Source organism: Corvus moneduloides, chromosome 2, assembly GCF_009650955.1.
Source record: "Corvus moneduloides isolate bCorMon1 chromosome 2, bCorMon1.pri, whole genome shotgun sequence".
In the NCBI taxonomy this organism is placed as follows: domain Eukaryota; kingdom Metazoa; phylum Chordata; class Aves; order Passeriformes; family Corvidae; genus Corvus; species Corvus moneduloides.
The window spans coordinates 30882883-30904722 of NC_045477.1; the positions used below are offsets into that span (position 1 = coordinate 30882883).

The 21840-nt window shown below is 45.9% G+C and overlaps 2 protein-coding genes across 2 annotated transcripts; one reads left to right on the top strand and one right to left on the bottom strand.

The window, feature by feature from the left end:
* Positions 1–120: 120 nt before the first annotated feature.
* Positions 121–5771, bottom strand: M6PR (mannose-6-phosphate receptor, cation dependent). Its single transcript, XM_032098949.1, is given in 8 exon segments — positions 121–1939; positions 2496–2622; positions 3183–3313; positions 3511–3620; positions 3711–3883; positions 4075–4245; positions 5600–5639; positions 5642–5771. Coding segments are annotated over 8 exon segments (897 nt in total). The 5' UTR covers positions 5664–5771; the 3' UTR covers positions 121–1816.
* A 3092-nt stretch (positions 5772–8863) lies between these two features.
* Positions 8864–19220, top strand: KLRG1 (killer cell lectin like receptor G1). Its single transcript, XM_032098950.1, has 5 exons — positions 8864–9492; positions 14667–14759; positions 15442–15593; positions 17504–17604; positions 18562–19220. Exons 1-5 carry the CDS (start codon positions 9375–9377, stop codon positions 18671–18673), a joined length of 576 nt encoding a protein of 191 aa, XP_031954841.1. The 5' UTR covers positions 8864–9374; the 3' UTR covers positions 18674–19220.
* Positions 19221–21840: the final 2620 nt, after the last annotated feature.

The window sequence follows — 21840 nt, forward strand, 5'->3', positions numbered from 1 at the left end:
TGAAAGATGTGGATAGCCTTCCCTTGTACGCCCTAGAGGACCTGGAGTGAAACAAGGTAGCAGCAAAACCCATAAACTAATAATAGCATGTTCATCACTGGCAAGAGTTCAGGCACAAGGCACCACACATTAAGAACGTTTTACTTTTGGGTAAGAAAGATGCTCTGGTTCCAAAGCAAGCTCTTGTTACATCAGCACAACACTTCACCAGTTTTTTTGGTCACTTTATTTTTGAAAGTTGTATTTTGTACAAAAAAAAATTACCTTAGACACCACCATGAAAAACAGACTTACTTCCTACTTTTCCCATGTTATGAGAAAGCTTGAGACTGTAACAAAAGTCAAAGAAAGCAGGAATTGCTTGCCCACTCCAAACCCAGAAAGAAAGCAGGGCCACCCCTTTTCTCTCACTGTTTTAAGAATACATGAACCTTGTCTGTACTCTGCTGTTAACACAGTAGTGGCTTGCTTATTCACAGTCTCTGCCCCCCAGGCTGAGGGCAGTTCTCTGCCGGTTTACAGTAGGGTAGAATGGGATTGCTCAGTCTAGCCTCTCAAATAAGCAATTTAGAATCACGGTGCCAAGTTCCTGAAGGTTCCCATTAAGTCTACAACTCAACTGTACCTGCTTTTCACCAGGGCCCAAAGAGAAGGTCTTTCTCACTCCCAGCCAGTGGCAGTATGTTAAGTACCATCTGCACAGGGCAAGTGTCTTTAAGACTGGCCTGCACCATGCTTAAGGGGACAGTTATCTATGAAAGCTGACCATGGAAGAGTCCCTTATGCAGTTCTTAATGTGTTAGCATTCTTAACCCGGGCTTCCATGGTTCCTTTGATACAAAAATAAATTCTGACGACTTCATAGGAAAACCCTCTGCAAAACAAGGAACTTCTGGAGCATGAAATCACAATGCTGACAGTGACTGAGGTGTGTGGGCAGTCACCGCTGGAAGCTTGTGTCAGAACTCAAGTGGCAGCTACCTGTCTCATTTTGTCTTGATGTCACTTTCAGTTTCAGCAAATGTTCCTTTTCCTTAGCAGCAAAATAGTTTCCTTTTGCTTCTCACTGATTGAGAAGACTGAGTCAATATTTTGACTGAAATCATGAGACTCCATTTAACTCCTATAGATTTTTAGCATTGCCCCTCTCCAGTCTGAGAGGATGGCATGCATCCCTTTACAGCTGTTGAAGGAAACTGTTGAGAAATACACACCGCCCTGCCATTAGGGAAACAAAAGGCTGCAAAGGTGCTAATGCCTCTTCACCACCAGAGTCTGGCATAGAGCATTCTGTGCCAGTTATGCTGGCAGAAATTGTATAGCAGTGCAGAAACTAGAAAAGCTGAAAATGTATTCAAAGAAAAAATATTCCAGTGTCTTACAGATTCTGTAAACCCTAGGAAAAAAAAAAAAAAAAGACACAAAATATCCCTTTTACAGTGTCAGATGTTTTAACCCATAGCCTTTTTCCCTTTCTGCACCCATCCATGCCCCTTTTTTCCTCTTAGTGATTCATCTCCAATTCCTGCTCAGTGCTGAACATTCATATTGCTGTTTTCTGCTCAACTGTCAACACTTCTCCCCTCAGCTCTGCTGCAGTTTTAAAACCTAAGCCAGCATTATATTTCTAAGACATGCCATTAGGAACCAGTGCTGTTCACATCCAGAGGCATCCATGGGACTTGACACACCGGAGACAGCGGAAGCAAACAGTGTAAAGAAAATCAGAAGTGAGAGAAGGAGAACTGGCTGGGAGGCACCCGGCTAAAGAAGCACTGGGGAGACGGGGAGAAAAGATCTCGGTGTGGAAAGCCTATCACATGGGCAGCAAGTGGTCATCCCGTTCTTCTGACTCTTCTCCCAGCTGGTCATCCCCCACGCCGCGGTACGCGGCTGGTGCGTTCCGAGGCTTGGATCGGCACACAAAGTCACAGCCATCCTACGAGCACAGGACACAGGCACCAGCATCAAACAGTTTGCAGTTGACTCAGCATCCAAAGCAAAGCAGCTCCTGCGATTTCTCTTTTGCTAAGGGATTATGCCTATCCCTGTGCTACCTGAAACATCTCCCCAAAACTTGGCATAAAAACATCCTACTCAGTCCTGAAAGCTCTGGGCATACTGATTAACAGTATGGAGCAACATCAGGCCAAGGCAAGTATGAAGGATAAATAGCATTGCCTGCACTGACCAAGGAAAGATTTCAGAGTCAGACATAAGCATTTCACAGTCCCCAGGTGAACATTTCTACCTGGAAAGTGCTAACTCCTGAGGAGCACATGTTCTAGTTTGTTATGTAGCAGTTGCAGGACAGAGGTCGGGAATTGGTCTCAGCAAGGATTCAAAAATGGAATACTCAAGAAAAATGAAACAGATACCCTCTTCTTCTGCTTCAAGGTACTCCACCCTGGTGGTAGGTCTACCCAAAACACAGAGTCAATGCCATTTTCTCCTAACATGGGCCAGGCTGAGAATATATAAGGATTTTCACTCACTGCCACCAAATTGCCCAGATCTTGCCAGAAGGCAAAGTGAGGAATCTGCTCCATGCCCTTTGCTCCCACGACAAGGCGCTGGTAGAGGAACCCACCAATGATGTAGACTGCAATCAGTGACACAAACCTAGAAGGCAGAATTTAAAAAAAAAAAAAACAAAAAGGAAAATCAAAGCTGAGGAAATCCTATAGCTAGTCTTTTCTGAGCCAGCTACCTGCCTCATATTAGCATCGGAACAAGTAGCTGAACACCACTCAAGAACAGAGCTATAAACAGAAACCAGACCATAAAAGGTCCCCAAGTTATCAATCTGCTTGTATAAATCTTTTAGCAGCATTATGTGAAGTAGTGCCTCTAAGCACAAACACAGAAAATGAGTCAAGACTCCTGGTCTGAGTTCCCAGCTCTGGCAAAGAGCCATCACACAATTTTAGGAAGTCAAATCCCCCATGTTTCAGTGCACTTGTCTGTAAGCTATGAAGGAAAACGTTTTCTGGGAACAGACCAGCCCTGCATCATGCCTTGAGCAAGAGCTTTTGTCCAAAAAGCTCAGAGGCACAGTAACATCTAATGGTGGCTATGGGAAAGTATACTGCGGTTATTTAGTCTTACTATAGCATTTGCTATGTTTCTAAATAGCACTGGAGATTATGACTCAGGCACAAACAGCTCTTCCAATGACTCACGTGATCAGTAGAATGGAGCCAACACTGAGGTGGGAATTCTCAGCTGGACAAGCCACACTACTGTCCATTTCAAAGAGGTAGAAACACTCCTGCTCCTTTTCCCGCTCTTCAGAAATAATGCTGAATGAACTCTGCAATTTTGGAAAAGTGAAGTCATGTGAAAACATGCCCACATGCACTGAACTTGACCAGGAGACAGCTTTATCACTGTTGGTGCAGCTGGGCACCAGACACTGGAAGCCAGCTTGCTGCCCCCTCAAACTGCTCACAACCAACCATCGGTCTGGCAGCCTCCTGATGACGCTCTCTCACCCCAGGTGTCACTCACCGCTGTAACTCCCCGCTTGCAAGAAATCATTATCACAGCTCGCCTCTTCTCACCACTGCAGTGCCTGCCATATGAATCACCTCCTTTATAAATCAGCATGATCCAGTCACCTGCCAGGAGAGAAGCAATATAGGCTACAAATCCAGATCAGGAGGCGAAAGGCAGCTACTGAGTAAGCAAAGTATTGAGTGGAATCATACTTCCATTGAAGACTTGGGTTTCATTGATTCTTCCTATCACTGTGGTCTTTCCATTCTGTCTATCTGTTTGCACCAGGCCACCAAAATCGTGCGAGGTGCTGTTGACCTCCCTGCACACCCTGAAATGGTAGATGTAGTTTTCCGTTTTGCCTTTCTCCACAGTCACGTTAAACCTGCAGCAGGGAGAGGACAGAAGAGACAGCCCAGTGGATTACAAAGAACACCCAGAGCAGTGAGCACTTCAGACCTGGAAGCCAGTCAGAGACAATACTAAAAGGGGAGCCCATTCTGCAGTCTGACCCAAATCCTTCCCTCCCCTTGGCCCACTGTGCAGCCCCGAGGCCTGCAGGGTGTTGTGCTGTACCTCATGTGGCTCAGGGGCTCCAGTTTCTTCAGCAGGGCTCTCTCCATCTGTGACTCAGTGCTCTCATCACCAATCACATCACAGCTCCTCTCTTCTGACTGCTCAGCTCCCGATACAGCCAGGGCCATAAAGACCAGCAGCAAGGCAGATGTATGGCAAGGTGGTGACATCCTGGACACATGCCACAGAGAACATGGAGGATTAACTGTTTCAGCCCCCTGCAAACTAACTTCAGGGTCATGGAGTCAATGATTAGCCACTTCCTCAGTCCTGACTGCAAAAAGGAGAAGTCGAAATCTAGAAACAACTCACAGTTCACAAGAGACACACTAAATCTGAATTTCTTGCACAGCCAAAGACCATTCACTGGGCCAATTTGGGGCTCTTTTTTGAATTTACCTTGAGACCACAAAAAGTTTTGCTGCTGAGCACATTAATTAGTTGCGAGAGCTGAATGCTGGAGTAAACTTCAGACATAATCCACTGTTTGTTATTGCATTGCACTGAGAAGCCAGTCAGCAGAAAATTATTTATCAGGCCTCTAATCAATCATCTTTGCAGCTCTCGTGCAAAGAGCTCGCAGGAAAGAGGCACTGTGATTAGTCAGGCTCTCTTTGTTCAAGCGCCTTAATCTTAATAATAATCTTTCCAGTACTCCTTTAGCTGAAAATCTGAAAGACATTAATAATGCTAAACCACAACTTCAGAGAACAGTTTCTTTCTTCCTTTCCTTTACATGAGGGAAGGAGGAAAGTGAGGCATCCTATGTAAGATCCAACCAACGAGGCAGTAATGAAGATGATAATAATAACAACAACAATAATAATCTATAAGATCTGGCTTTCAGGTTCATGCTAAAATCACATATGAAACTAGCCAAATAGAGCAGTGCAACAATTTCCCTCTGCCTTCTTGCGCTGCAGATTTTGTAAAGCTCCAGACGCCGGTGGAAGGCAGACCCTCCATTAAATAAGCACCTGCCTGCAGAGCGGACACAGAGCCCATTTGACTCAACCTAATGATTTCCCCACAGCCCTGCAGAGTCCACCCCGACAGCTCACAGCTGCTAAGCTGGGGCTCTGCTCGCCACGGGGCACCAAAACAAGGTTAGAAACGCAGAAATCACAGAATGGGTAAGGCTGAATGGGACCACAGTGGGTCACCTGGTCCAGCTTCCCTGCCCAAGCAGGGTCATCCTAGAGCACACGGCACAGGGTTGTGTCCAGACGGTTCTGGAATAGCTCCAGTGAGGGAGACTCGACAACCTCCCCCGGCAATCTGTTCCAGTGCGCGGTCACAGAAATGAGGAAGCCCGTGACACGAGGGCTCGTGACTCCTCTCTCCCGAGGCCAAAAGCAGGACCTGCCCTCAGCCCTAGACACGGCTTCTCCCGGGAACTTGCCGCGTGGCGCTGGGAGCTGCCCAGCCGGCGGCCGCTGCCCCAGACCCGCCCGGGAGGGAGCGCGGCTTCACGCCGCGGCCTCGCTGTGCCCAGTTCCACCCCTCCCCAGCCCCGCGCACGCACCTGCGGCCGCCCCGGGCACAGGCGCCGCCGCCCATAGGAAGAGAGACCCGCGGCTCACGCGCATCCCATGCTGGGCGGCTCGGAGAACCACAGGCACGGGCAGCACCGGCCTCCTCCGCGTCCCGACCGGCTCTCTCACCCGCCCCGCAAGCCGGAAGCCGGGAAGAGCGTGGCGGAACTGGCGCCCGGCGCCAATGGGAACGCGGGAGCAGCCGGGATCGCCCGCCCAGGAGCGCTTCGGCAGCCAATGACAGGCGGCGAGGAAAGGCGGGCCGGGCCGGGGGAGCCGCGGGCCACGCCCACTTCCTCTCCGCCAGCCAATGGGCGGTGAAACTCTGCGCGGAGGCCCCGCCCCCACGGGCATTCCTGCCAATGAACGACGAGGGCGGGCAGGGAGGCGGAACCCTCAGAGCGCGGGGGCGCCGCGGGGCGCGGTGCCCGAGGGAGCCGCACCTGCAATGGCGGCGGCGGGAGGCAGTGGGACACGGTGGGAAGGAGCCCCGCGGGGTGGGGATCCCCGCGCTGCCGGCTGGAAATCAACTCACCCACGAGCTCTGTGATTTTCGCCCTCTGAAGTCGCGCTCTCCCCTCTCCTGTGCCCCGCACAAGTTCGGAGCAGCCGTGGGCAGGTGGCCGCATCAGCAGGAACGAGAAGCTTCCCGGTATCGCCCTTCCCCTCGCTCCCGCTGCCAGAGGCGGTAGCAGCCCCTCAGTGTCGTTGGGCTTTGCCGTCCCCACCAGGTGCCTCCAGAGTGGCTTGTGTTGAACGAGCAAGGGGTCTCGAGCACTTCACAAAACTGCTTTGTGGCCTTGATCCTTCGGATTTTGTCCCCACTTTGTGTCTCTTTAGTGGATTTTCCCCGTGTTTTGTTATGCTTTGAAATAAAGGTGCCTCCACCAGCTCCTGCAAGTTTTGCCACTTGAGGAATTTCAGGTCCAGCATACAGGTTGGTGTGCTTCAGCATCTTGGATGTCATTAATAAAGCTGTAAATTATTTGAGTGGCCTGTTCAAAGGACATCTCTCTCCTTATGATGTGCTCCCAGAGAGTCCACTTTCCAGAGGTCTGTTACTGGAAGGGACAGATGTTGTTTGCCAGAGTTCTGAGGCTTTTGCATCCTCTAGTTAAGAAAGAAATGTTGTATTTAGTGAGTTTACCAACATGCTGGAGAAGGCAGTTGTTTGAGAGAAATCTGGGAGGTTTCCTCATGGTACGCTGCTTCAGTAGTGAAGAACTGGGGAAAAAGTGCTGCTGGCTCCTGGAAAACTGATTAGTTTAGTCCTGCTGTGATTCCATACTGACAGTATGGCACAGCTGCAGAAGTCAAATTTATTTATTCACACTTAGCTAATAACTGAGAGTTGCCCTCACACCTTCTACAGTGAGATCCCTCCCTCTCTACTTACTGTCCAAAGAACTCAAATTATTGCCGGTATTAGAAAAAAAGAAGTGGTAAACCCCATTAAAACAGAGCTCTTCATTCTTTCTCACTTGCTTTCACTTCTCCAGTTCCTCGCAAACAGTGCTGTCTTTGTGGTCACTCTGGGCCGGCAGGCAGCCTGGGCACTTAAAAAGTGGTAAAATTGGCAGGAGATGGGAAAGACACCTTTATTCCAAAATATGACAGGACATACTGGAGAGAATCTACCAAAGAGGTGCAAAGTGGGGACAAAATAAGATCTGGACACTTACGCTGTGTCTGAATCCTGTTAAATTACTTTTCAGCTATACAGATTATATTCCCAGCTAAACTCTCCTTGTGAGTGTAGCAATTCTCTCTCTCTGAGTTTGAGACTGCTCTTTAGGCTTCTCTATTATTCATTCAAAGCATTTAGGAGAGGTTTTCTTCCTCTTGTCTTGCTCTGCTGTTTTCTGCCTTCCCCTTCCTTTCAAGCACATACTCCCTATGTTGCTGTCCTACCAGGCCCTACCCAGGACTGGAAGGAATCTTGTGGATGCAATATGCTGCACTTAAAGGCAAATGAAGAAATTTGCAGAAATACCCAATCCCTTCCCAGACATGTGCACTGTAACAAATTGGCCACTCTGTGTCAGATAAGCATCCTCCCATGCAATCATTTCTCAAATTTAGAACACGTTACCAGAAGGGGGAACAATCATCCGTGTTGGAGGTAGCAATCATCCTAACTCCTTTGTCCAGCATGCCCAAACAATTACTGGAAATTAACTGTACTGTATGGTCAGGTGTCAACCTGAGCCTGACAAACATCCCCATAAAATGGAAGGGATCAGAATGTGGATTAAAACAAAAACCAGCCAACCATGCAGCTAAGAGGTTTCTTGGGGTGCTGGAAGCATCAGTACTCCCCACCATAAAGTCACAGAATCTTTTAAATTGTAAAAGATCCTTAAGATCCTTGAGTTCAATTATTAACCTGACCCTGCCAAGCCCAGCACTGAGCCACATCCCTAAGCTCCACATCTGCATATTTTTAAAATACTTTCAGGGATGGTGACTCAACCACTTCCCTGTGCAACCTGTCCCAGTGCTTGATAACCCTTTTGGTGAAGAAATTTTTGCCAATTTCCAATCTAAACCTCCCCTGGTACAACTTGAACTATTCTTATCAATGGTCAGTACTTCAAAAGAAAAGTAGTCTTTCCTGCTGTTGCTGACCATGGAATCACTAAATGATTGAGTTGGGGAGGGACCTTTCAAGGTCATCTGGTCCAATCCCCTGCTCAAGCCAGGGATACCAGGCTACCTATAGCCTGGCCCACCTACAGCCATGGACTGTGTCCAGGCAACTCTCCATTGAGGGACACCCCACAACCTCTCTGGCCAACCTCTGTCAGTGTTCAGTCACTCCCACAGTAAAAAGGTGTTTCCTGATGTTCAGAGGCAACACCTTCTGTCTTTCAGTTTGTGCCCATGGCCTCTTGTCCTGTCACTGGGGCACCACTGAAGTGTTTGACTCTTCTTGTACCATCCCTTCAGGTATTTATATACATTAATTGGATCCTAACCCACAAGTCTTTTCTCCAGGCCAAACAGTCCCAGATCTCTCAATCTTTCCCCCCAGGACAGAAGGTCTGGTCCCTTTATCCTCTTTGTACCCCTTTGGTAGATTCTCCTCAGTATGTCCATGTCTCCCTTGCCCTCTTGATGCTGTTGAGATGTTGAGTCAGAGGGACTCGAGGCATGCCAGCTCTCCATGCCTGCCTTGTGTCTTAAGCACATTCACACCAGTATTGGGTGTAGACAGAGTTCCCAGTCCAAAGTGGAAGTGTCCGAAGCTCACAAGATTTCCTTTTCAAACCTGTGCTGTCCACCTCTACTTCCATTTTGACAGCAGTTGGGCTGCCAGTTTGCTGTAGCCATTGCTTGTCCCATGTTTCACCTTGTACTCTCACTATTCACCTTTTCTACCTTGTGCTGTCACTGTCCCACTGCTTCTGCCCTGAAGGGAGCTCCTCAGAGCATCATGAATCCTGCAAGTTACTGCATCAGTCTAACCACACCCTCTTGCATTGGCAACAATTAGAATACCCCTGAATTTTGTTATTAATCACCTTTTCCGTTAGCACCAGTTCTTCAGACATCCTCCATCAGGTTAGAAAATGAAAGCTGCTGCAGTTCCACTGCTCCATTCTGTTGTGAATTTGGTTATCTTCAGCAGCTGGAGATAGAGGTTGCAGCTTCACATTTCTTGTCTTCTGAATATAGCGTCAGGTTTCCTGTTTCACAGGCGTTGAGCCCTGTTGTTCAACAGCCTGATCGAAACATCTTGTGGTGCACACTCCTTGCTTTGGCATGGAGGGAAGCAGATCAGAAGTTTCTGCAGCTGATGAGAGCGAGGAAGTAACATATACTTCTGTCAAATTCTCTCAGACGCCTCCGCCAAGGGCCAAAGCTGCACAGGGAAAAAGAGGTGAGCAAAGATGGATGAGGTAGGTCAACAGAAATTTTTACTTTGAGTGGAAGCAAGATCTAACAGAAACACTCTGAACTGGCCACTGATTCTGAGTGCCAGCTTTGAGAGCTGTTGCTTTGGTTCTAAAATTATCGTGAATATTTTAATGTGATGAAAGCTGATGAGTTAGAGACCCAGCATTTTTCCCCTCCGTCTCACCGACCTCCTTCAGTGTCTACTCCTGGGCACTCAACCCAGGCATCCTTTTCTTCAAAACAGATTTAAAGTTGTCTGCTTGTCAGCAGTAAGAAGTTGTGAGCAATAGTTCTTTGAAGGGCACGCAAGATGCGAATACAGATAAATTAGAGGCGTATGCTAATCAGAGATCAGAGACAGAGAAAGCATATGAGATCATCCAGCCTTTCTCCCATGGGGCTATGCAGGATTCTTTTGTGATACATTTTTTCCTGTTTTCTGTGTTCTAGTGTTACATACCTCCCAGTGAGCAAATTTTCAGCTTTTGCTGCGAAACAGTTCTTCAGAGCACTTTAGTATCAGGAAGATTTTATTAGTGCTTTCCTTAATTTTTTTCTTTCCTTATTTCATCTTCGTTACCCTTGATTAGGCCTGCAAATGTCACATGGAACAATTCCTCTGGCTGCTTAGTTGAGAAACACCACCTTCAAAGAGTAAAACTTTGCATTGGTGATCAATCTTTGTAAATATTTCCTTCATGCAAAATGGTGGAGGGGTTGGAACTAGATGATCTTAGGGTCCTTTCCAACCCAAACCATTCTATGATTCTATGATTCTATGAAATGTCAGTGTGCTTTAGATGAGTTGTGTTGCATTGGCTGCAACACTAATGGTTGCCCTTAAATTTTCTGAGCTGTTACAGAAAAGGGGACTCTCATTGTGGGATATGAGATTTCTATGCCCTGATCAGAATAATTTCTTATACCTGTGGTGTTTCCTGCTGCCTGGTCACTTGCTTCACTATGGAAACAAAGCCAGCACAGAAACCCCCAAGTTCCTATCTGGTACTTACACTCAATCTGTTTGGATGGCAGTCTTGCTTTTGCACATATTTTCATCAGAAATTATGTTTTCTGTCACATCAGAAAACACAGTGACATCCTTTCATTCCTGCCATTCCTGTTCACCCCCATCCTATTGAAAGGGGATTACCCTATGCCCTCTTAAGATGTTTGCATTTTTCTTTTTAACATCTCTCCACATTCTTTTATGGACCCTCATCTTTTTGAGCTATGGTCAGAGAGCCTAAAATAAGGAAGCTGAAATTTGAACACACTTTTTGTGCATATTATTTATTTCTCAGTTCTTTTGGTCTTTTGAAGATCTTTATGTTCAACTCTCTCCCTTCCTCCATCACTTCTGAGAAATGTGCTCTCAGGTATTTCTCCTCTGTTCAAATGCACACCCTTGCTTGTGAGAGATTGGTTACGTGAAAAGGGACATATAGATTTGGGATATACAGATTCTTTGCAGCTTACTGATCTGAGAAGCTGGCTACGTGAGAACAGGCACATAGACCCTTGCAGCTAGCTGAGCAAGGTCTCATAAGACAATGCACCACACATCCTGTGTAACAACTGAAGTTACAGAATATTACATGTATCTTGCTCAGTAACTGAACCACCATTGAGTCTTACTGCTGAACTATGGGTTTATTTGCAGAGCCAGCAAGGTTAGGTTTTGGCAGTATAAACAATAGACATCTGTGGTTAGAAGGCCAGGGAAAAAGGCAGAACTGCTGACCACGAAAGGGGGTCTAAGGAGGGGTTTAGAATCAGCTTAGTCGACGTGAACCACTTAGAATGCACCGTTACGAATATGCACAAAGCCTATTATTGTTAGTATATAAGGAGTTCTGGTGCAATCAATAAATCGGATTCCTGTTGATCACTCATACTGAGCGTCTGGGTTTCCCCTCTATCGCGACACTTGCTGACTTTGTAGGCACAGTATCATGGGTGTGTAGATCAGTCCTCTGGTCAAACCAACAGGTTTTGGTGCTTATGGACTCCTTGAAAACAGAGTTGCCCTGGTTGTTTCTTCTGTTTGGCTTCCAGAGAGCCTTAGATGTGCTGCACTACCAGAATGCCAGTACAGCAGTAACTTTAAGACAGTGTTAGCCTGTGTAGTGTGCTTAGAGTAACAGCAATAACCAGGTCTGTGCCACAGCCAAGAACAGAATCCTTGTTTCTCAAATTCTCCTCCTTGGCTCTAGGTAGTCGTGCTGCTTCCACACTGAGGTAGGCAGGAGCTGAGGGGAGCTATTTGGGACAGTGCCATGACATTCTTCAGATTGTCCTAGATGAGTTGAATTGTAAAATGCTAACAGCTTTCAGTTTTTGAACTGAATATGGATTCACAAACCTAAAAATATTTGGTCTTGTTGCTTGCAAATGAATGGAGAGTATCAGAGTAATTTCCCCAGAGCACTGAGAGACCTAATGGGTGTTTTGTACACAGCAAGTGGTAACACTGGATATTTACATTAAATGTCCACCAGTCCTCTTCCCCCCTTGGATAGACTCTTCCACAGTTCCTCAGACAACTACATGGAAATATTTCTGGATGCTCCAGTCAGATTTTCCTCCTGTTTCAAACTCAACTTAGATACTTCTCCCATCCACTCCTACAAGAGCTTCACGTGTAGTTCGGGGGCTGTTGAGCCTGTTTTAAAAAGTGTGAACTGCAGGGACTCCTTTTGCAGCAGGTAAAACTCCTGATTTGTGAAATACTTTATTCCACTTCTCTGTTTTCCCACTTCACTTTGTTATTTTTTTCCTTCCAAAATTATCTAATACCATATTTTTTTCATTTTTACGAACTTCAGTGACTCTCCCACTGCTGGGGTTGTGGAGGTGCCCTGGATTTTGTTTTGATGATGAGTCACTCCCTTTTTTCTGCAGTTGGTTTGAAACAATAGAGAGTGAACTGCTCTATTCATTGCCAGGGGGGACCAGCTCCGTGCCCGGTGCTGACATTTAAGGATTAACTGTTTCACAGACTGCCATCCCGGTTGCCTTGTCCTGGCAGTAGTTTTTCCTAAAATGTAACGCTGATCTGAAGGATGCAGGAGACAGCTTCTTCAGAGAGTCAAGAGAGGAAGGAAAACAAAAGCATAAATGCGATCTCAAACCAGGATTTATGTTCCATCAGATGTTTATCCCCTTTTGCCAAGTTTTCAGTTGTAATCTGAAGAGAAAAATCTCCACCCTACTCCTTAACCTCGGGCTGACTTCATTCTCTTGAGGCCTAATCTGATGACAAAACCCAAGCTGCCAGGGATACAAACAAGAGGAATAGAGAGCAGAGTCAAGTTTAAGTTCCAGACCCAGTCCAAGTCCTTCAGTTCTCCTGTTGCCCCTTTGTGTGAAGCTAAGGAGTAGGTTGTAACTGAAAAGTCTTTCTGTATTTTGTCTCTGAAAAATGATGGGGTTTTGTTATTGAGTAATGATTAAAAAAAATAAGAAATGTTACTTTTTAAACTATGTTTGGGACAGCTAGAAGATCCTACAAGCCTCAGGAAACGTGAGAAAACCTCTATCTTAGAAAAGATCTTTGTACCAGAAGAATGATGCTTACAACAAAGCTCACTCATGATCTCCCTTGTTACCTTAGAAACTTCTAGCTAAAACTGCAGGCCTAAATGTGTTGCTATAAATGAGAAAATGACCTTAACATTAGTGAGCCTGCAAACTGCTCAAGGTAAAAAGAAATTAATTTTTATTAATTTACTGATCTGGTCTACTTTCTGCGTTTGGACAAAGCTTCTATTGTTTAAAGGATGCATTCTTGTTTTTAAGTCCCTTCCCCTTCTGTTTTAGCACTGGCTTTCTTTGTCTTTCTCACAATATTCTTCATATATGATTTGCTTTCAACCTCCACCAAGAGATTAAATGTGTTTCTTTGGGTCCCGTGACATGATCAAGAGAGAAGCACCTCAAATTTCATGAGGTCCATGGGGACTTTGCTGCTAGATTTGGGTAGAAGGCTCTGGAACATCACAAGAGCAGGATGTGGTACATAAGTTAGCTGCACATTTACTGCTTCTTAGAAAGTGCTGTTGTCTGTGCAGCTATTGTACTGAGATTAATAAAACAAGAAAACCAAACTCCCCTGGAGCTCATCCGTGCCAGTAAGTGTCATTCTCTCCTCTGTCTGTGAAAGAGGAGATTTTAGTGCTGAGATTTCAAATGTTTTATGCAAAGTGAATGCCTCTCAGGTGAAACACAGCTCCAGGAGATGACAATTGAAAAGCAACATGTAACCTGGAGGTTAACATGTTGTGCTGTACATAAGCAGATCTCTACAGGCCAGTCCTGACCAGCCCTTTGAAAGGGAGCTGTGCTGGGCTACAGTGGAAGTTGCCCCAAGGACTAACCCTCTGCCACTGGCAGCCAGTGAACAGCAAACAATGGTGGTGAAAGTGTGAAGGGACAGATGTCCCAAGGTCTTCAAGGCTGGCTTTCCCATCCTGCCACCAGACCATGAAAGATGAAGATGTAGGACTGATTTGGGATTATCCTGGGAAGATGTAGCATGACCATGTGTGAACAGGTCATGTGAACCTGAACAGCCTGTGAACAGGATGCTGAGATTAAACCTATTGTTGTTGCTGGGAGAGCTAGGGGAAAAGCTTTGGATTTATTTTTACATGTAAGCTGGAACATGGTGGCTGTAGCAATGCAGCTCTGAATTTCCACCCCAAGCTTCAGTGCTGAGGCAGGAGTGGATTTGTTGGGAGGCTCCTGCCAGCACAAGGTGCCACATGGTGCCTAGGTGGCTCCAGCTGACCTGTGGCAGGTGCTTCCTCTGCTGGGGTCAGCCACCACAGAGGCTGGACCAGCAGGCTCTGTGGCCAGGCAGGGGCAGAGCTGTGGCTGATGTGAAGACAGGTACCCCCTGGGAAGCTCAGGCAGGGACCGATGGCCCCAAACCCAGCTGAAATGGGGCCCTGGGCTAAAGGGCAGGGGCATGGGGAGGCCCCAGTTTGGCTGGGCAGGGACAGTGATGTCAGCCACGTGCAGAGTATAGACAGACACGATATTCTAACTAGTGCAGTTCCTTGTGGAAATGCCAAGGACACAAGCAAACCACGTAAAACCACAGTCAGTTTTCATGTGCCTTCTGTTCACTATGGTTTCTTTTCTCTTTTACAGCTCCCCATCTGTGGTCAGCAGTTCTGAAGGGCTTGGCCATAGGCTTTGGGACACTGAGCATCTCCCTGGCGATTGCTTTGATTTGGAAGATGAGTAAGTGCACAAAGGGCTGCTGAGAATGAGCAACCAACAGCAAAGGACTAGCGACACATCTAACCCCAGGAACTCCATTACATGGAGTTAAAACCAGAAGCTATTCTAGGTTTCTACCAGCCTTATGTACCCACTGCCTATCCAGAATATTTTGAAGAATATATTCCTCATGCAGGCTCCAGGCAACCCATTTCAGATCCTGTAGCAAAGAACAGTTAAACACATTGAAAAGCCTTTTTAGACTTGCCTGGTAAAGATTGTGGTAAACTGTAGAACAAACAGGTCTGTAATATATTTGCATGCATGCAGAAGGTGCTAAGACCATGTGGAGGAGCTTACTGTTAGCTGCTTAAAATCCATTCACCTAAGGTGGGATGTGATCACACCATACCCACAGAGTGTGATCTGTTTTCAGATAGACAGTTTTAGTTATTGGGTATCTGAGTGGTTCAGTGGAAACCTGGGGGGCAGGGTAGGTGTGTGCATGCTTGCACCAGCATCAGAGTGCACGTGACTATTGTAAGATTTCGAAATTACACTGGTTTTTTTCAGAATCTTGTCCTGACTTGAGCTTCCTGCATTTTAGCTGTCCAAAAGAGTTGGTTCTCAGGAAGTCCTTGCTGACAAGTGTTTCTGTTGGTTAATGGTAGTGAAGAGTACGAGTACTTTGACTTCTTTACAGGTGACTGCCACCCACACTGCCCTCAACAGTGGGTGGCCTACAGAGGGAGCTGCTACTCCTTCTCCACTGCGAAGAAGGACTGGAATTCCAGCCAGGAATCCTGCAGGGCACAAGGAGCTCACCTCCTGGTGATCAGTGATACCTGGGAAATGGTAATGGTTTTCTTTGGCTTTGAGGATCTCCCATTTCCTTGCAGATAGCTAAGTGACTGACATACAAGCAGTGCTGTCCCTTCAGCAATATTTTGGTTTTAAAGGAGAGGAAGGATTTACAACTGTGATGTTATACATCACAAAGTTTGCAGGAAGCAGAGAAGCAAAGGGGAGAAGGGAGAGATGAGGGTCACTGTCAGGTACTCAGAATCATCCTGTGAAGGGTGGTAGGAGACAGCCTTCTCCACTGCTCCTCTCCACCTCCCCTCCTATTCCCAATAAGGCTGATATGAATGATTACAGGAAACGACCGTGCCACTGAGCAGTCATTGTACTCATTGCCTGCAAACCGATACCTCCCTACTCTCAAGGAATTCTTTCTTTGCAAAAGCGATGCTTCTCCTCCCTGTGACTGCTCCAGCTCCTCCTGCTCCTCCTGCTCAGTGACCCATGCCATTCCCTGTGTTCATGCTTAGGTATTTCATTCTCAGTCTCTTTTCAATGCTTACTTCCTCTGTCTGTCAAAGTACCTCAGCTGTGCTGGTGAAATAAGGAACCATGTGTTCCACCGCAGGTGCTCTCTGGGGGCAGGGGCATGTATGGTCACTAGAGAAATGGGCAGTGCTGGTTACTGGGGCGCTGAGGCACATCTGCTTAAGTAGAGCAGAAACCTTGATCCGGTTTTGCTCAAGCCAGGGCTTATTAGCTCAGGTCCAATGAACGTGGACAGCTTCCAGTCCCTGGACAGAAGTTGCATTGTATGATGTTCTCTGGGGGATTACAAAGCCAGGTCTCTGCTTGATTGGGAGTATGTACCAGGCTCTCACATTTGTTTTGACAAATCCTGACTCCTTAAGAAATAGGCATCTTCCCCAGATTACCTGTTTCTCTGCATGACAAAAGCCTTCCTGCTCCTGCTGCTTTCTTACTATCATCTCTGCTACTAGAGTGTTACCCATTATCCCTGCTCAGACTCACCCATCTAAACAAGACTTTCCTAGCTATCCATGCCTTGTACTGCAAAGGCTGTGATTGCTCGACTTCCAAGTGCCAGAGAAGCCCAGTCACCTTCAAACCACCAGCAACACTCCAGTGATTCCTCAAGCTGCTCCTATTCCCACAACTCTACCAAGCCAGCTTTGTTAGTATTTCTCTGTGAAGATGTCTTCTCTGAAGCTTTGTTTATGGCAGCAGGAGATAAGGATGGAGCACAGCCATACTCCTGAAAGCTTGCTGTTCTTTGGTTGCAAAGGTGGACAAACTTACCTCTCCTGGCTTTGTCTTTTTTGTGGGGAGGAGGGTTGGGGATGGGGAATTTACTTCAGGACCGAGTTTCTGTTGCAGGCTTCACCTTTTAATAATACTCAGAAGTTAAAAGTTAGCTAAAAGGAAATGAACATTAAAAGCATATAGGAGGAAAATGTGTATACAATTTAAAGAGCCTTCATACTGTGTTTGTTACACAGATCTGTCAGTGCCTGCACTTCCTGCCCTACCCTACCCTGTCCTGCCCTTCCCTTCCCTGATTTTACCTTTAATTGTTAATACTTCATATTAGCTTGCTAGTTAGCTGTATTAGTAGAGTGTTAATATTAATATTAATAGCATATCTTCCTAAAGAAAGCTCTATGCAGGAAACTCCAGGAGACTGGGATGCAGTTCATAGAATCATAGAATCAGTCATAGAATCATAAAATCATAGAATATGCAGAATTGGAAGGGACCCATCAGGATCATCGAGTCCAACTCCTGGCTTTGTCATTACAAGGTGTGGGGAAGTAGTATTGACAGTCACTTAAAGAACAGTGAGGTGAGGGGGTGTATCTTGCCCTCTGTTTTCTTTACTTATCCTTACTTCCATTTTCAGGCTTGCTTTCATTAGTCACTTTGTAATTCATCATCATTTCTAGGATCTGTTCAAGCGTATTCAAGCAGAATGTTTCTGGGTTGGACTGAGGAACAGTACAGGCACTGGATGGATTTGGGAGGATGGCTCTATGTTCAGTGTCAAGTGAGTTTCATTCTGTTTTAAAAACAATACTGCTTATTCAGATTGCCTGGTGTTCCAGAACACCCAGAGTTCCTCCTCCAGATGTCAGGAGCTTTCTTTCTGGGCAGATTTTCTTCTTCCTGTCACCTGTACTGCACTAAGCTCAGCACAGTTTACTTTTTACTGCCCTGCAACTTGTAAGGGCATATACCTGTGAAAAGCAGGTCAAGTGTTAGTATCTCTCTCTCTCTACTTCCCTCCAGCTGCTCAGACCAAGGACTTTATTTACCTGCACCAGCACAGATGCTTGGTCAGAAAGGCATATGGCTTTACTGGGTTTAGCCACCTTGCACCCACTCTGTTGAATGCTGGTGTCACGGGTGCAAGGACCCAGCCCTTTGCTGCCCTACTAGTGCCAACCTAAGTCAGAACCTTAATTTCATCTCAGTCTTTACTTGGACAAAACTCAGTGTTTTGCAAGAGGGAAAACATGTTTTTATCCAGTGACTTTGCCTGGCCCTTTTCTTTTTATGGCAGTTAAGGCAATGAGTTAGTTTCTAAAGCCTCTCCAGCAAGGAAAACTTGCCCAAGATCTCACTGTCAACAGGTCAGTACACTTGGCTTAATTCCCTGAATAAATCCAGCTTTCTGTTCTTACAAACTCCTTGAAGGCAATGATCATTCCATGAAACTTTCACCACTGCCACTTACATGCTGGTGGATATCACTGCCACTGCAGGGTATTGTGTCTATGTTTGGTTCTGATTTGGGTTCTATGATGGCAAAATTATTTAGTTGTAGCAGGTAGATAGGTTCTTTGGTATACATTTTATTTTCTAACAGCTGTCTTTTGGAGGTCAGGTTGTTTCTCTTCCTCTGGGCTACACCCTTCAAAATCAGATGTTTTTAATTTCTTGTCTCCAGGAGACAACATCAGTATTTTCTTTCATTCTCACTGCTGTTCCATGTCTCTTACAGGGTCCTCTCTAACAGCCCTGTGCAAAACTGTGCTGTCCTGATGAAAGATCAGTTTCATGCCTCCAGCTGTGAAGTTCCTACTCCATGGATCTGTGAGAAATTGCTTAGATAAATCCCATGTGCTTTTTCATCTCACAACGACCTCATCAGTGGTATGAGTTGATCATTATCCTGCAAACTGAAGCTTCACACAAGAGCAAAGTGTTTTACAAGGACAGGTTTGTTCCCATGAGGGTGAATTACACTCAGCAGTAGATCTATTCTCAGTCCACAAGTGTTGGATTACTGCTGTTTGGGACCAGACGAGACCTGGGACATATTCCCTGGCCTAGTCTTTCCCTTATTTGTCCTATAAGGGCAAACAAAAGCTTTGTCACAAGGGGTGTCTTCAGATCTCTGAGGGGGACCTAGTAATTTTCCTTGAATTTTGAGCATCAGATTTCATTTCCATTCCCTGCATTTCCATTGTCTGGTATCAGAAGGACTGGGAAAATGAAGCCTGCTGTTCACTGACAGAAACATATAAATAGATATGGCTGCTCCCAGTGGCAGCCTCTGCTTTTGCATCTCGGGGGTATGAGTGGGAGAGAAGAGGGTGAAATGAAACTATAGCTTCTGTAAATCCAGCAGTGAAAATAAATCTCCAGGACTGCACTGGACCAAAAGTGTGTACCTGTGCTCTTTCTTCTCTCTGTTGGAGGAATTAGGCAGGTTTAACCAAGCTAGTCAAGAGACTGGACTTCAGGTGTCAAAGGAATACAGCTAATTCTGTGTAATTATTTAATCCACCAAGATCCTGTCTTCCTCCCTACCTCTGCTTTTTTATACTGCAGATAGAGGAAGCAGTGGACAAACCCTTAATACAATGATCTTTCAGCTCAAGTAGAGCAGAGACAGTCTCAGAGTTTGAACACCATAAAAACACAGTATGAATAACAAAGTGAATATTTGGGAGCACTGTGTTTAGGTCTGGGCTTCTTAATACAAGAGAGGCATGGGCATACTGGGGAGTCCAACACAGGGCCACAAAGATGATGAAAGGAACATCTCCCCTATGAGGAGAGACTGAGACAGCTGGGATGGTTTAAAACAGAGAAGGCTGAAGAGAGATCTTATTCCTGCAATCATAGAAGCACAATAACCAACTTTAGCATTTCAATTCAGACTACATATATTTGCTTCATATTTTTATTATAATTGCAGGAAATCCTTGCCAGCTGCCAGTGGCATTATCTTCCATCTGCTTAAAAGGATGCTACACACGAAGGTGTCAAGGCAGATAAAGACAAAATCCCAGATCTTAGCATACTTAGTTAAGTGGATGTCTGCTGAGCCTCATACAGAGTTCACTGAGATGAGGGTCTCAGGCGAGAATGTTTTACAGTAAGGGTGGGTCTGCTTTCCTATAACCATGCCTGCAACAGGCAGACCTGGGGAAATTGCAGTATAGTAGGAGGTCAAAACTTTGAGTTTTCATCTTGGATTGTCTGGGTTACTTTGGGTGAGTCATTTTATCTGTGCCAGAGTCCATTCAGCTATCAAAAGATGGTTGTTCCTGACTCCTAGAAAGTTGCCAGACACTATGAAATAACGCTGGACACTTTGCTTGCTTTGTCAAAATGGTGGTAGCATGTGTAGAGGGGAACTTACCAGATACCTTACCAGAGGATACCACTGAAGAAACAGCTTGTCATATTATCATGATAGGTAGGTGAGATGAGCATGTCTCTGAGCTTACCTAGTTTACCTTGCCTGAATGGATTAAAACCATTTCTCTTCAGTTTTTGGCTACAGAGCACATTTTTGACCAAGGTCCTAATGATCAGGAGCTGGCTTGGGAGCTGTTTGGCTATTTGACAAAAAGGGTAGATCTAGAACTGCCATGTACAGTTCTGCATCTTGTTCCTGTTGGGTTTGTGTTCCATCAGTCCAGCTCCTGACCTTTACCATCTATGCAAATTGTAAATTGTCACCTTCAAAAGGGCTATGACCAGCTCCTGTACAAATTTTCTTCTCTGTGTGTGAGGCAGACTTTCCTGGGTTACACTTCTGGGCAAGCAAAGCCATCTTTAGGTATCAGATGCAGAAGGAAGAGCACGAATCTGGGCTGTCTTTTGTGCAGTCCCCAAGGAAATTGCACATGCACTACTATCCTCCTTTTTCCTATGCAGGTCACTGCAGGGCAGAATGAGGTCTGTAATGAAGGTTTATTATTGCACTGCACTTGGATATCTTAACTCTGGAGTTCCTGAGCTTACCAAAGTTTTGATGATTATAGTAGGAGAAGGGTAGGACAGACAGAAAATCATGTTATCCTGCACACTTTTTAATCTGAAGACTATGATTTACATCCTCTAACATAGATCTCCATGCTTTGGAGTTTGCATTAGAGCTATAAGTAAGATATTCTACTGCCACTTGCAAGGGTAATAATTACCAGAGCTATTGATCCTCCTGCTGCAGACCAAGTGTTCTAAAAACCCCATTTCCCTTTGTGGTATAACATTGCCCATCACAGTGCATTGCATGAATTTTCACTTAATTAAGCGAGGATGACTCCATCAAGCAGCAATAATTTGATCTAAGATATACCAATAACTTGACCGGGAACAAGAACCAGTAGAAGGAAAGTAAGAGCCAGGCCACATGTGTTCTGCTGGGTGAGGGGAGCTGCTGCTCTGGGCAGCTGGTTAATGTGTTACGTCCTGTTAATGGGTTGAACTTTTGGCAGCTTCCCATCATGTCAGTGTCCCTGTTTCTGTCAGGGTGAAGGCCAGATTATTTTAGATGACTTGATTGTCCAGGCACTTTCTGCCCTCTTTTCCTGGGATTAACTTTGATGGGACCAGGAACTGGAGAGCGAAAGGGAACAGCGTGGGTGGAGAGGGAAGGTTTTATCAGTTTTCATTCCCTGTTCCCGAAACCTGTTAATGGGAATTAGACACACCCACGCTTGTTTCCCAAATCCTAGCTCGATCCCCTGCTCCCACTTTGAAGGAAATCAAACAGCTCCTGCTCCTCCAGCAACTTCCATGACCAGTGCTGTGTCCAGCTCCATACAGAGAGCCCCGCCAGAAATGGAGGCTTTCCCCTCATGCTCTGCTGTTAGCCCTTCCTTCCTTAGCCACAATCTTTCCTCTTCCATTGCTTCTGTCCTGCCCCAAAAGAGACACAGCTCCGGCCTGCCAGGAACCCACCCCTCCCTCTCTCCCCCAGCACTGGCCCTCTGCCCGGACTTGGAGCTGCTAGTTCCAGCTCCTCCTTACCGCCTCTCCCTGT

Excerpts from the sequence above, each read along its gene's own strand:
- KLRG1 (XM_032098950.1), top strand. The coding sequence starts at position 9,375 with ATGGAGGGAAGCAGATCAGAAGTTTCTGCAGCTGATGAGAGCGAGGAA. Across the intron at positions 14,760-15,441 it reads TGCTTTGATTTGGAAGATGA|GTGACTGCCACCCACACTGC; the intron begins GTAAGTGCACAA and ends ACTTCTTTACAG. Across the intron at positions 15,594-17,503 it reads TCAGTGATACCTGGGAAATG|GATCTGTTCAAGCGTATTCA; the intron begins GTAATGGTTTTC and ends CATCATTTCTAG.